The following is a 13,705-nucleotide window of genomic DNA, read 5'->3' on the forward strand; positions in this document are numbered from 1 at the left end:
ATGCTTCAAATTTTGTTCACAGGAATGTACCATACTCAATTATTAGAGGCTGTAAATAGTTCAGAATAAGTTTCCTTGGCTCTGAAAAAACAAAACAAGGATCAGCAATATTGCAAACAAAAATTAAAAAGATTGCCCCAGTTTTCTATGAGTTCAGTTCATTTAGTTAACTCTTGTTTTGCTTGATATTCATTTTAGCTCTTCATGAGTCCTGCATGTTGTTCCTGTATTGTAATGTTACAATCTCCAAAGTTATTAGAAACCTGTGTTTGAGAGTGCCTGTTAGAGTCATATAGCTTGTTATAAGCCATTTTTTTAAAAAAGGATCAAAACAAGACAGCAGTTATCTGTGAAAAACAAAATATCCAGGGTAGTTACAGTTAGAAACACAATTGACAAAGTAGTTCAATTATCTCTGTGGTTTACAGTAGCTTAACATGACAACCTTAATTATGACAGATAGCATATACTTTAGACATCAGAATTTTTGGAATCCCATACAATTTTGAAACATATATTAGTAGTAATCACCAAAATAAAACCTAAAGAAGATTGAACACCATTTTGGCAATCTCATGTAAGTAAACATGTTCTGTTTACCCCTCTTTTGGATACTCCAGGGACTCTCTGCAGCATCCAAAAGCTGGGCGTCAGGAAAGACAATTTCAAAACTGAAGTTTGATTTTGGGAAGCCTGTTAAATATGTTAGAGGCTTAAAACTCTTGATGTTATGAAATAGAATTGCAGATTATTCCAGGTAAGTTATTTATTTTGCCAAAATGATGACTCAGAAATCTGAAAAACAAAAACCTTTTATAACCCTTTACAAATTTTCCTAAAGAGCAGATTAGTTCCTTAAGAGTATGTTTTTCTGCTTTTATTTTAATGCTTAGTTTACAGAAAAACCATATAATGCCTTTTTGAAGTTAGTATGTTAACACAGAATTTATTTTGGAAGATTAATTTTTACAATCCCTCCATCACTTGTTTGAACTTTTAGCTTTATCTTATCTAATTCAAAACAATCCTTAGACCCTAGGCAAAATTTTACATTTCCATGCCTTCTTAAAATGTTTTATTAAAAACACATCATAACACACCTCACATGTAAATCTATTTCCAGTAGTTTCAATTACATATTATAATGGTAACTCTTAGCAATTTTAACTTTAATGTAAAACCTGGTAAGTTGTTTTAATTAATTGCTTGGTGCAGCCAAGGTTTGACTTCTTCCACCATAATTAAGGGCATAGTTAGTTCCATATGTCGCTAGGTTTTACCAAATGTGAAGCCATCAAGTTAAATGGTTCTCATAAACCAAAAAAAAGCAGGTTATAACCTTAAAACATTTAGCAAACCTAATATCTGACCTATATAATTTAGTTTACCTATCTACATTTTAATGACATCTGCATTTTACCAATAATCTTGAGGGCTGTTTTTATTTCTCAAAGATTAAAGTCACATGAACTGAAAGGTACCACAGCTTTTATTTTCCTTTTAAAAAATATTTGATCAAAGCATTTATCTTCTTTTAGGCCAATTAGAGCTTTTTTTTTTTTTTTTTTTATGAGATGGAGTTTTACTCTGTTTTCCAGGCTGGAGTGCAGCGGCACGATCTCGGCTCACTGCAACCTCCGCTTCCTGGGTTCATGCGACTCTCCCACCTCAGCCTCCCTTGTAGCCAGGATTTCAGGCGTGTGCCACCATATCTGGTTACTTTTTGTATTTTTAGTAGAGTTGGGGTTTCACCATGCTGGCCAGGTGGGTCTCAAACTCCTGACCTCAGGTGATCCATCTGCCTCAGCTTCCCAAAGTGCTAGGATTACAGGCTTGAGCCACTGCACCCAGCCTATTAGAGTTTTTTTTATAGCCATCACATACACAACACATAAATAAGTACACAGATAGAAGAAAACCCAGTTGTCATAAGATCTTTCATTTGCCAATCTCCTAATTGGATTATTGGCCCCTGGGTGGAACCTTTAAGAGACAGGGCTAGGAAAACTCAGTTTCTAAGGCCTAACAAACAGGCATAAATGAGGCAGAAACAGATTTTGAGAGAGATCTGTTTGCTTTTAATTACTGGTGTTCCATGAGGAAAAAAGAGGTCTCTTCTTCTCATGTGTGCATTGAGAGTGGCAAGGAAAAATGGAGAAAAATAATTCAGTTGGCTGAGAAAAAGACTTTTTTCCAACAAAACAAGGTCCAAGAAAAGAAAAACATAAAGACCTTATATATATGCCTACAACTTGGATATCTACTTTTAATTAAGCTGAGGGTTGTTTAAGAAAATTCTTTTAAATTCCCTATTACCTGACTTTAGCCATCCCAAGTGGCCAATATTTCTGACTTTCAAACTTTACTAAAGGCTCAAAGAAAGTAAAATCCAAGGCGGTTCGTGGAAGGGAAGAGAGTCAACAAATAGCAAAGGTTGCACAGATACCAAACCAGAAAGGACTCATTCCCTAAGCCAGGATTGAACACCAGGCCACAAATGTAAAATGGCAGAGGCAGAGCAAAACATTGCCTTGTGGTTACAGGTCTGGCTCCCAAGGAAGTAAAACAAGATGGAGGCCTGCAGCAGAGGTTGCTACTTACCATACAGAAAGTCATTTAAAGCAGACCAGATTGGCTACAGCTTAAGACTAACATCCTAAATCCTTTTTCATAGTTAAAACTTTACAGAGAATATAAATAGTGATAGTTGGGGTCTTGGCCTAGTAAAACATTGTCTAAAAAGAAAAAAAAAATTCCTCTCACATAAAAGTTAACTGCTAATAGGTAGACCAAAAAAAAAAAAGTTCATAATGTAAGGGTAACCCTGGGGGAAGAACCTCTTAGTCTTATACAAATGGGTTCCTTTCCCCCTGTCTCAGACCAATGGTAGTCTGGCCAGTCAGCCACGCAGGGCCCAGGCCCCCGAGGCTGCCTTGAGACCTGGGCAGTGGCTATGCCTTATTCCCGCCCTGTGTGGCCATTGGACACTGCACACTCATGTGGCAAACATGGCCACACACCCAAACCAGAAGGTAAGGGGAGCAGTGAGCTGCCATTCACCCAACCATCCTGAGCCCAAGTCTGTGGCCATTGAAGTGGGTGTGGACCACCTCCAGTATTGTAAAAGAAAAGACAGGGGCCCTTACTGTCCTGAAAAAAAAGAAGAAGCATGCCATAGGACCACAAGGCTCAAAAGCGAAAGTGAGAGGTTTTGGGTTCACATTTTACTCACCCTTCCTTTGGCCCCACGTTGGGCAGCAAAAATGTTGCAGAACTTTCTCCTTAGTTCAGCTAAAACCAGGCTCTTGTCACACAACTAGGAAAGATTAGGCTCGTGAACACCTAGAAGGGTGAGGAAAGTGGAATTTATTGGGCAAAAAGGAAAAAAAAAGATGCTCAGCAAAGTGAGAGAGAGTCCTGCTAGCAGGTAAAGCACAGCGCATACTTCCCATTTTGACGCAGAATAGTAAAAAGGTATACATGTCAAGGCCTGGATATAATGCAGTTACTTTGTGTGGCCTTGTTAAGGGCATCCTTAAGTGAACTGATTCTTAGATTTTTATATGTTTTTTAAAAAATTATGTAGTAGTGAAGAACAGTATCTACCAGCGGGATTTGGTGCCATTGCCTTTATTTGTGCTAAGAGACCAGCAGTCTTATACTGATCTTTGCTTTTGTATCACAAGTACAAACATAAGCACAATGAAAATTGCAAAGATTTTTTTTTTTTTCTTTTTGAGACAGGGTCTTGCTCTCTCACCCCAGCTGGAGTACTGTGGTAGGATCTCAGCTCACTGCAGCCATCCCCTGGGCTCGAGCCATCCTCCTACCTCACCCTCCCCAATAGCTGGGACTGCAGGTGTGCACTACCATGTCCAGCTAATTTTTTGTGTGTTTTTTATAGAGACAGGGTTTTGCCTTGTTGCACAGGCTGGTCTGGATCTCCTGGATTCAAGTGATCTGCCTGCCTTGGCCTCCCAAAGAGCTGGGATTACAGGTGTGAGCCACCACACCAGGCCGCAAATAGTATCTTACATTTTAAAGAACATAGCTTTGTCCTCCCAGATTCCTGAAAAGATCTTAGAGAGCCTCCAGTGGTCGTCAGCCACATTTTGGGGATCACAGTATGATAACCACTATTCTGAATTCTGTAATTTTTTGCCTTAAAACTAGTCATTAAATCTGCTTATATGAAAATATGTGTATGGGTTTAATAATTTATTATTTTGTATGTATTCCCTGAACTTACAAAGTTTACTTATTGTGCAGATAATGATAGTTTTCCGTGCAGTGTTAATTTATGAAATTAGTTTGAGAAAAAAGTATTTATAGATTGGAAAAATTTCAGGTTTCAGTCAACCATACAGATACTTTTAGTTTCATTTAAAGTAGGAGTCTTCTCTTAGTGGAATTGACAGAGAACTTTGCCATGGTAAGTTACTTCTTTTATTAGACAAGCATTGATTTCATTAGTCTTTTGAAGATCTCAGTGCTTTTGTACTTCACTATTTTATATTAAGTATATGAAATAGAATATTCAGTTTTGATTGCTGCTTTTCTGTTTTCATGATAATTACATTTATTGGGAATTAAAGTCGTTATATTTTAAAGATTTTTCATAATTTACAGGCTGACCATAAGTTGTTTTTTTTGTATAATCATCTAATTTGCTCTTTTATCTTCATAGTATGCCTATTAACTTTCTAGCATTTATTTGAGGACTTTTTTTTTTGTTTTTAACTTTTTCCAATGACCAAATAAGATAGGCTTCTGCTTTTGCTGTGGTGAAATTTAATTATCTTTGAGTTTGGTAGATGTGATCATTTTTCTTTAGAGCCAAGATAGGTAAAATTAACATGATTGATGAATATTTCTGTTTGATTTGTGTCGTATTTATATCTACCTCTAAGTAAAAGAGCTTAATTTGAGATTGTTTTATTTGAGGATTAGCCTTGTAGACTATCTGAATCCAGTATATATTTTCAAAACATTTATCTCTGCATACATAGCACATTTCTATTTTTTATATTAATATTATTTGTAATTTAATAATTAAACTGGCATATGACGAAGACTCAAGTGTTGCATATTTACCAACAATTTTGAGGCAACCTAGTTGCTTGTAGGGTTTTTGAATAAAGGATTTGCTCTAGGGTTTTGAATAAATTTAAGAAATGTCAAGAATAAATATTGGAAAATAATTGAGACAGTGAGTTTACTGTAAAAACTGGAAGCCAAATAAATAAGTAAAATAAAACAAAACAGTGTTGCTGACTACTTATTTGTTTTATATGCCCTGTTTCTGATTATTGTTAATTATTCTCATCTTTCAGACTTTGAAGTCTTATATGTTTTTCCATTAAACAGATCACTTTTTTTTTTCTCTTGTTTTTGAGACAGAGTCTCGCTCTGTCACCAGACTGGAGTGCAGTGGTGCAATCTCGGCTCACTGCAACCTCAGCCTCCGCCTCCTGGGTTCAAGCGATTCTCCTGCCTCAGCCTCCCGAGTAGCTGGGACAACAGGTGTGCACCCCCATGCCCAGCTAATTTTTTGTTGTTGTTTTTTGAGACAGAGTCTCTCACTCTGTCACCCAGGCTGCAGTGCAGTGGCATGATCTCTGTTCACTGCAAGCTCCGCCTCCCATGTTCATGGCATTCTCCTGCCTCAGCCTCCCAAGTAGCTGGGACTGTGGGCACCCACCACCATGCCCAGCTAAGTTTTTTGCGTTTTTAGTAGAGACGGAGTTTCACCATGTTAGCCAGGATGGTCTCGATCGCCTGACCTCGTGATCCACCCTTCTCAGCCTCCCAAAGTGCTGGGATTATAGGCGTGAGCTACCACGTCTGGCTGCTAATTTTTATATTTTGAGACAAGGTTTCACCATGTTGGCCAGGATAGTCTCAGTCTCTTGACCTCGTGATCTGCCCACCTCGGCCTCTGAAACTGCTGGGATTACAGGCATGAGCCACCACGCCCAGTCATATCACTTTTTAAGAGATCTATAGGCTAAAATCTAGAATTACAATCTTAGTATTTATAAAAAATATGTTGGTACCTACAAAGGAATATATTTCATTAATATGTAAATTAGAAATATAGTAAAACTTTCATGGAACCAGCTTTTGTGTTATTTAATAATAGAACATTAAAAGTAGTATACGGGTTACTCATGTGTTCCTAACCAATTTTATCACCTGCTTCCTATCGAAATATAATTATTTTTCTGATATTTATGTTTATCAGTATGTTGACTTTTTAAAAAGTTTTACCACATGTATACACACCCCTATATTATTTGTTTTGGCTATATTTGAACTTTATAAAAATATTTTAGTAGGTAGGTTTCTGAGATTTGTTTTTTCAGAGATTAATTGCTGATGCCTGTGGCTGTAGTTGATTGTCACTGATGTATAATATTCCATTGTGTTAATATATTACAATTTTTCAATTCAATCTGTATACATTATATGTATTTCTAGTGTTTTTGTTGTTCTTGCTATTAAGGGCATCTTTGTACATGTCTCCAGATGCAAAGGTGCAAGAGTTTCCCTAGATATTCTTCCCTAGGAGAGGAATTGAAGGGCATTGGATATGCAAAATTTATATTTTGAGTTAGTAACAAATTGTTTTCCAGCATGCTTTTATCAATTTAAAACTCCCACTACATGAGTATATGAGTTCCAGGTTCTCAGCATTCTTGCTGATAATTAGTATTGTTGGACTTCAAAATGATTGTCACCTTAGTGGTAATAAATAGAACATAGTTGTGACTTTAATTTTTATTTTCCTGTCACTATAAAACAGCACCTTTTCTTATATTTATTGGCCTTTATATTTTGTCTTTTGTAAAATGGCGTTTCAAGTCTTTTCTCATTTTTTTGTGTTGGTCTTAGAGAAATAGATGTATTCTGGATACTAATCATTTGTTTTTGGATTTTGCAAATATCTTCTTATATTTTGTATCTTCTTGTCTCACCTTTTTAATGATGGATTTTGGTGAACAGAAGTTCTTAATTTCTATGTCATGATATTTATAATTTTTATAATTAATTCTTTGTGATTCATTTAAGAAATTCTGCCCTTTCTCAAGATTGTAAACATACTATCCAGTAACATAGTACATGATCAGTTTTTATAAATGTTCCATGCATGCTTAAGAAGAATGCCTATTTTTTAATTAGGTATAGTGTTTTCTATGTGTTCACTATATCAAATTTCATATTTGGCCATATATAAACTAGTGTTACTTGCATAACACTAGTTGCATAACTCAGTTGACTTGAAGATTCATCTCCCATTGTGTTAATAGGTTTGTCTATTTCTCTGGCAATTTCTGCCTGAAAAAGGTTAACGCTCTATTATTACATACAGACAGGTATATAATTGTTAAATTGAACTTTTTCTCATATGCAGTGGCTATTTTCATCCTTATTAATGTTTTTCATCTTGAATCTGTTTTTTCTCTTTTAGTTAGTACTCTTTCATGTTATCCCAATTTTTTAGTTTGTCTCTGTTTTAAGTATTTCTTTAGCAGATAGCATATCTTTATTTTAAATTATCTATTCTGTCACTATTTCTATTAGTGATTATTTCCATTTATTTATTGCTAATGCTGATATAATTTCATTTTTTTTTACTTATTATACTTACTGTTTTTCTCAGTTTTTGATTTTTTTCTTACTTTTTTACCGCCTCTCACCATCCCTCTTCTGGTTTGTTACCTGTTCTGTCACTGTGCTTTCAGTAGTTGTCCTTGAAATTTATTCACACTTATCATCTAAACAGAGTATCTTAATTATCTTCCTGAACAGTATAAGAGCTCCAGAATGCAACTTTTGTCACTTTCTTCTGAGTTATATGTTGTTAGTTGGATAGTTTTTGTCTTATTCTTAAGCCCCATAAACTAAATATGATAATTAACAGTAATATTTATAATCATTTATTTGCTAGTTTCCTTGCTCTCTTTTTCATTTTGTGTCTCAGATCTTCCAGTTTATGTCATTGTATTATTCAAGTACACAATTTCAGAGTTTTTTTTTTTTGAAACGGAGTCTCGCTGTGTCACCCAGGCTTGAGTACAGTGGCACAGTGGCGCGATCTCGGCTCGCTGCAACCTCCGCCTCCTGGGTTCAAGCAATTCCCCTGCCTCAGCCTCCCGCATAGCTGGGATTACAGGCAGAAATTCTTTTAGAGATGGCTCACTGGTAATAAGCTTCATTTTTGTTTATGATGTTGTGAGATAGCCTTTTGGGGTTCTGAATTTTAGGTTGGAATTAACTTTGTCTCAACTTTTTTAAGATTATTGATGTCCTTTTTTTTCTAGCTTTCGACTGCTCTTGAAAAGCATTTTGCCTTTTTAATTATTGTTCCTAAATGAATGATCTTTCTTCTGATTTTAAGATCTTTTTGCTGTATAGCCAAAAACACAGTTTCACCTTAGTGTGTCTAATTGTGGGTTTCTTTTTAATTATCTCACTTGATCAGAATAATTTATCTATGTGTTCTTGTCTGTTTTCAGTTCTGGAAAAATCTCAGCCATCAACTCTTCCAGTATTTCTTTTAGTTTCTTGATCTTTTCTTCTGGGTCTCTGGGCATATTTCAAACTATTATTCTTTTATGCCTGTTACATTGTTTTTCAAATTTTTTGTCTTCCTGGCCTTTATCCTACATTCTGGGCCGTTCTTTCAGATTTCTCTTCTAGTTTGTAAATTCTGTTTTCAGTTTCTCTACTTGTGGTCCCTGGGCTTAATTCTCCAAATCGCAATTCAGTTACTTGTTTTTGTTTAGGTATTGTCCTCCTCTTGCCCCTGCCCTGTGCTGCTGCTGTTACATTTTGTTTATCATTACATCTCTGAGTTCACCTTCCTGTTTGTCTGTTAAGTCTTTGAAAATTATCTTACTTTCTTGTGAGTTGTTGACAAAGAGAGTCAAATGCTATAAAATATTTAAAGAAGTTTATTTAGAGTCAAATAAACTTTTTTTAAAAGAGGTTTATTTGGAGCCAAAAAAAAAAAGCCAAAATGAGTGACCCTGGCCCGAGGCACAGTCTCAAGAGGTCCTGAGAACATGTGCCCAAGGTGGTTGGTATACATTTTAAGGATACATAAGATACCTATCATTACTTATGGAGTTTACATTGATTCAATCTGGAAAGGCGGGACAGCAGGCAGGGACACGGGGTGGGAACAGGGATTGGCTTACAGGTCACACATGGATTCAAAGATTTTTTGATTGGCTCGTGGTTCAGAGAGATAAGTTACTATCTAAAGATCTGAAATTAATAGAAAGGAGAGTCTGGGTTAAGATAAGGGGTTCCGAAGACCAAAATTTTTATGTAGATGAAGTCTTATAGGTGGCCACCTTTAGAGGCAGTAGATGGCAGATGTTTCCCAATTAGGCTGGACTCTCAGTTAGAATCTCTTCAGGATTGGGAGGGCCTGGAAGGGGAAGGGTGTAGTTATGTTAATACAGATGCAAAATTTTCCCCACAAAAGACTGCTTTGCAGGGTCATTTCAAAATATAGCAAAAAACATATTTGGGGATAAAGTATATTGATTTCCTTCTTTATCTGTCATGTGACATTATTCAGAGTCAGGTTGAAAACTAAGAGAGATTATATAGGGTTAAATAAAACCCATCTGATGAGATGTTATTGTTTGTAAGGCATGACTCCGCAGTCTTCTTAAATAGGAATTTGGGCAAGAAAGAAAAAAATTCAGAGTTTAGTTCTCAGATTGAGGCAGTGCTTTAAAATATGACTCTTACCTCCTCCCATCTAGTTTTATCAAAGCAGGGATACACTGTAGCATACACTACAGTACCTTAGTACTTTTTACTTTATGCATTTGGCATTGTGGTATAGTTATTGGTGAAGTTGTGCCAGCAAGTAAATAACATATATTTAGGACCAAAAACCTTTGTTTTTTATAGGATTTTTATACTAACATTTTTCAAGTTTATTGCCTTTGTATCTGATTTTGTTATTTTGTTCTTCTAATGAGTATATCAAACTCTTTGGCGTTTGTATATTATTGCCTCTTAATCTGATAATCAATATTAAATAGATTTTTTTTTTTTTTTTTGGAGACGGAGTTTTGCTGTTGTTGTCCAGGCTGGAGTGCAGTGGCATGACTTCGGCTCACCACAACCTCCGCCTCCCTGGTTCAGGTGATTCTCCAGCCTCAGCCTCCCGGGTAGCTGGGATTACAGGCATGCACCACCATGCCCAGCTAATTTTGTATTTTTAGTGGAGATGGGGTTTCTCCATGTTGGTCGGGCTGGTCTTGAACTGCCAACCTCCAGTGATGCACCGGACTCGGCCTCCCAAAGTGCTGGGATTACAGGTGTGAGCTACTGCGCCCAGCCAAGTAGCTATTTCTTATAGTTAAGAACGATTCCAATAATTCCAGGTTGTAAGGCTACAGTGTAGGGATAATGAAAAAGTAACTCATTTTCCTTTTTTTTTTTTTTTGGAAGTAATAATAAAATAATCTTTTATTTTGCCTTTTTTGAAATGGAGGTAAAATACATATAAAGAAAAGCACAGATCTTATGTATTTGCTTGAATGAGATTTGACAGACACATACATGTGATTGCACAACACATAGATGAAGATATGGAACATTCATCTTGCCTTATACTACTTTCAAATTCAGTCCCAGTTCTTCAGGGGCAAATATTATACTGACTTCTAGAAACTCATAACTCACCTGTTTTTAATCCTTATATGACAAAGTTACGTAATAACATTACCTTTTGTGTATGACTGTTATTCAGTGTTTGTGAGATTCATTCTGTTTTGTATGTATCAGCAGTTCATTCTTTTTTTCATTATTATTATTATTATACTTTAAGTTCTAAGGTACATGTGCACAACATGCAGGTTTGTCACATATGTATATATGTGCCATGTTGGTTTGCTGCACCCATTAACTCGTCATTTACATTAGGTATCCCTAATGCTACCCCTCCCCCCTCCCCCACCCCACAACAGGCCCTGGTGTGTGATGTTCCCTGCCCTGTGTCCAACTGTTCTCATTGTTCAATTCCCACCTATGAGTGAGAACATGTGGTGTTTGGTTTTCTGTCCTTGCGATAGTTTGCTCAGAATGATGGTTTCCAGCTTCATCCATGTCGCTACAAAGGACATGAACTCATCCTTTTTTATGGCTGCATAATATTCCATGGTGTATATGTGCCATATTTTCTTAATCTAGTCTATCATTGATGGACATTTGGGTTGGTTCCAAGTCTTTGCTATTGTGAATAGTGCTGCAATAAACATACAAGTGCGTGGGTCTTTGTAGTAGCATGATTTATAATCCTTTTGGTATATACCCAGTAATGAGATGGCTGGGTCAAATGATATTTCTAGTTCTAGATCCTCGAGGAATCGCCACACTGTCTTCCACAATGGTTCAACTAGTTTACAGTCCCACCAACAGTGTAAAAATGTTCCAGTTTCTCCACATCCTCTCCAGCACCTGTTGTTCTCCGACTTTTTAACGATCGCCATTCTAACTGGTGTGAGATGGCATCTCATTGTGGTTTTGATTTGCATTTCTCTGATGACCAGTGACGATGAGCATTTTTTCATATGTCTGTTTGCTGCATAAATGTCTTCTTTTGAAAAGTGTCTGTTTATATCCTTTGCCCACTTTTTGATGGGGTTGTTTGATTTTTCCTTGTAAATTTGTTTAAGTTCTTTGTAGATTCTGGGTATTAGCCCTTTGTCAGATGGATAGATTGCAAAAATTTTCTCCCATTCTGTAGGTTGCCTGTTCACTCTGATGGTAGTTTCTTTTGCTGTGCGGAAGCTCTTTACTTTAATTAGATCCCATTTATCAATTTTGGCTTTTGTGGCCATTGCTTTTGATGTTTGTTATGAAGTCCTTGTCCATGCCTGTGTCCTGAATGGTATTGCTTAGGTTTTCTTCAAGGGTTTTTATGGTTTTAGGTCTAACATTTAATTCTTTAATTCACCTTGAATTAATTTTTTTATAAGATGTAAGGAAGGGATCCAGTTTCAGCTTTCTACATATGGCTAGCCAATTCTCCTAGCACCATTTATTAAATAGGGAATCCTTTCCCCATTTCTTGTTTTTGTCAGGTTTATCTAAGATCAGATGGTTGTAGCTGTGTGTTGTTATTTCTGAGGCATCTGTTCTGTTCCATTGGTCTATATCTCTTGTTTTGGTACCAGTACCGTGCTGTTTTGGTTACTGCAGCCTTGTAGTATAGTTTGAAGTCAGGTAGTATGATGCCTCCAGCTTTGTTCTTTTTGCTTAGGATTGTCTTGGCAATGTGGACTCTTTTTTGGTTCCGTATGAACTTTAAAGTAGTTTTTTCCAATTCTGTGAAGAAAGTCATTGGTAGCTTGATGGGGATGGCATTGAATTTAAAAATTACCTTGGGCAGAAGTGGCCATTTTCACGGTATTGATTCTTCCTATCCATGAGCATGGAATGTTCTTCCATTAGTTTGTGTCCTCTTATTTTGTTGGAAAAAGTAAGTCATTTTCTATTTGATAATTATTTTCTAACAATTTCTGGATATTAAAATTCCCAAAATTCTAAATTTTAGAATGGCATAACAATTTCTGTCTTCATTTTATTTGTAGAATTGAAGATGTTTCTCATTTTAGTCTTGTAAAACTGCCCTTTAGAGCTTATTTTTAAAATCATTATTAGTTTTAATCATTCTGTGAATGAATTTGGTATCTATTTTCACGTTAAAAGACAATTTTAAAAATACCTCAGAATTATAGTTTTTTTTACCATTTGTAATCATTTTACTGTGATGAACTTCTGAAAGTAAATAAATGCTCAAACATTTGAGTATTCTGTGCAAAAGAAGAGTATTGTTTATTCTAAGTTACGTGTCTTATTATTTTAGACAAAGAAACAGCCTTGGTATAACAGCACATTAGCATCAAGACGAAAACGACTTACTGCTCATTTTGAAGACTTGGAGCAGTGTTACTTTTCTACAAGGATGTCTCGTATCTCAGGTATATATTTAGACCTTCTCAAATTATCTGAAATCTACATTTCAGATCTGTTTCTGGGTTTTTGTGCTGAATTTATGGAAGGTCCTAATTGCAAAGCAAAAGTGTGTAGTTTTGACACAGTCTACCAGATCATCATGGAGGTTCTTAGTGATCTTAGAGAATGTTATTTTCCAATGACAATTGTTTTCTATATTTGCGAATTCTGAATCTTTATCTGGCAAGCTAGATAAAGTTAAAAAGAAAGTCAGCCATGAATATGTAGCTAACAGAAATAAGTTTCATTCAGTTGCCTCCTATTTAACATTAAATAAACATGAAGTTCTAGGCACTGTCCTCTGTGCTGAGAATAAAAAGATGAAAAAACTGGTTTCTGTCGTTAAGGAGTGTTGTAAATAGAGTCAGGGAAAGCAACAGATAAAGCAGTTCTGTGTGATGTTATGTGTTAAATAAATTTACAGGAGTATCATGAAAATAGATAATATTCACTAATATAACTGGTAGTAAAAAATCCAGGCTGAGTTGAAAATGGAGAGGTGTAAGGGAATGATCAGTGTAGGGATTTCAGAGGAGTTGTATATGTGCTATTCTAGTATAAATTAACTGAAAAAGATACTTAGAAATGTGTTCAAAGTAGAGGAAATAACATATGCAAAGACATGGATGTGATAGCATAGGATATTTCTATTACTGTA

At 35.9% G+C, this 13,705-nt stretch overlaps 1 protein-coding gene across 19 annotated transcripts in view; it reads left to right on the forward strand.

The window, feature by feature from the left end:
- COP1 (COP1 E3 ubiquitin ligase) overlaps positions 1 to 13,705 on the forward strand; it is a 264,253-nt gene that overhangs the window by 108,828 nt on the left and 141,720 nt on the right. For all 19 annotated transcript variants that reach the window (XM_031658336.1, XM_003893610.5, XM_009194948.4 and 16 more), the window contains one exon: positions 12,899 to 13,013. In XM_031658336.1, the coding sequence (XP_031514196.1) occupies positions 12,899 to 13,013 (115 nt within the window). The remainder of the gene's footprint in view (positions 1 to 12,898; positions 13,014 to 13,705) is intronic.

This window comes from Papio anubis, chromosome 1 (assembly GCF_008728515.1).
Source record: "Papio anubis isolate 15944 chromosome 1, Panubis1.0, whole genome shotgun sequence".
NCBI classification, from domain to species: Eukaryota; Metazoa; Chordata; class Mammalia; order Primates; family Cercopithecidae; genus Papio; species Papio anubis.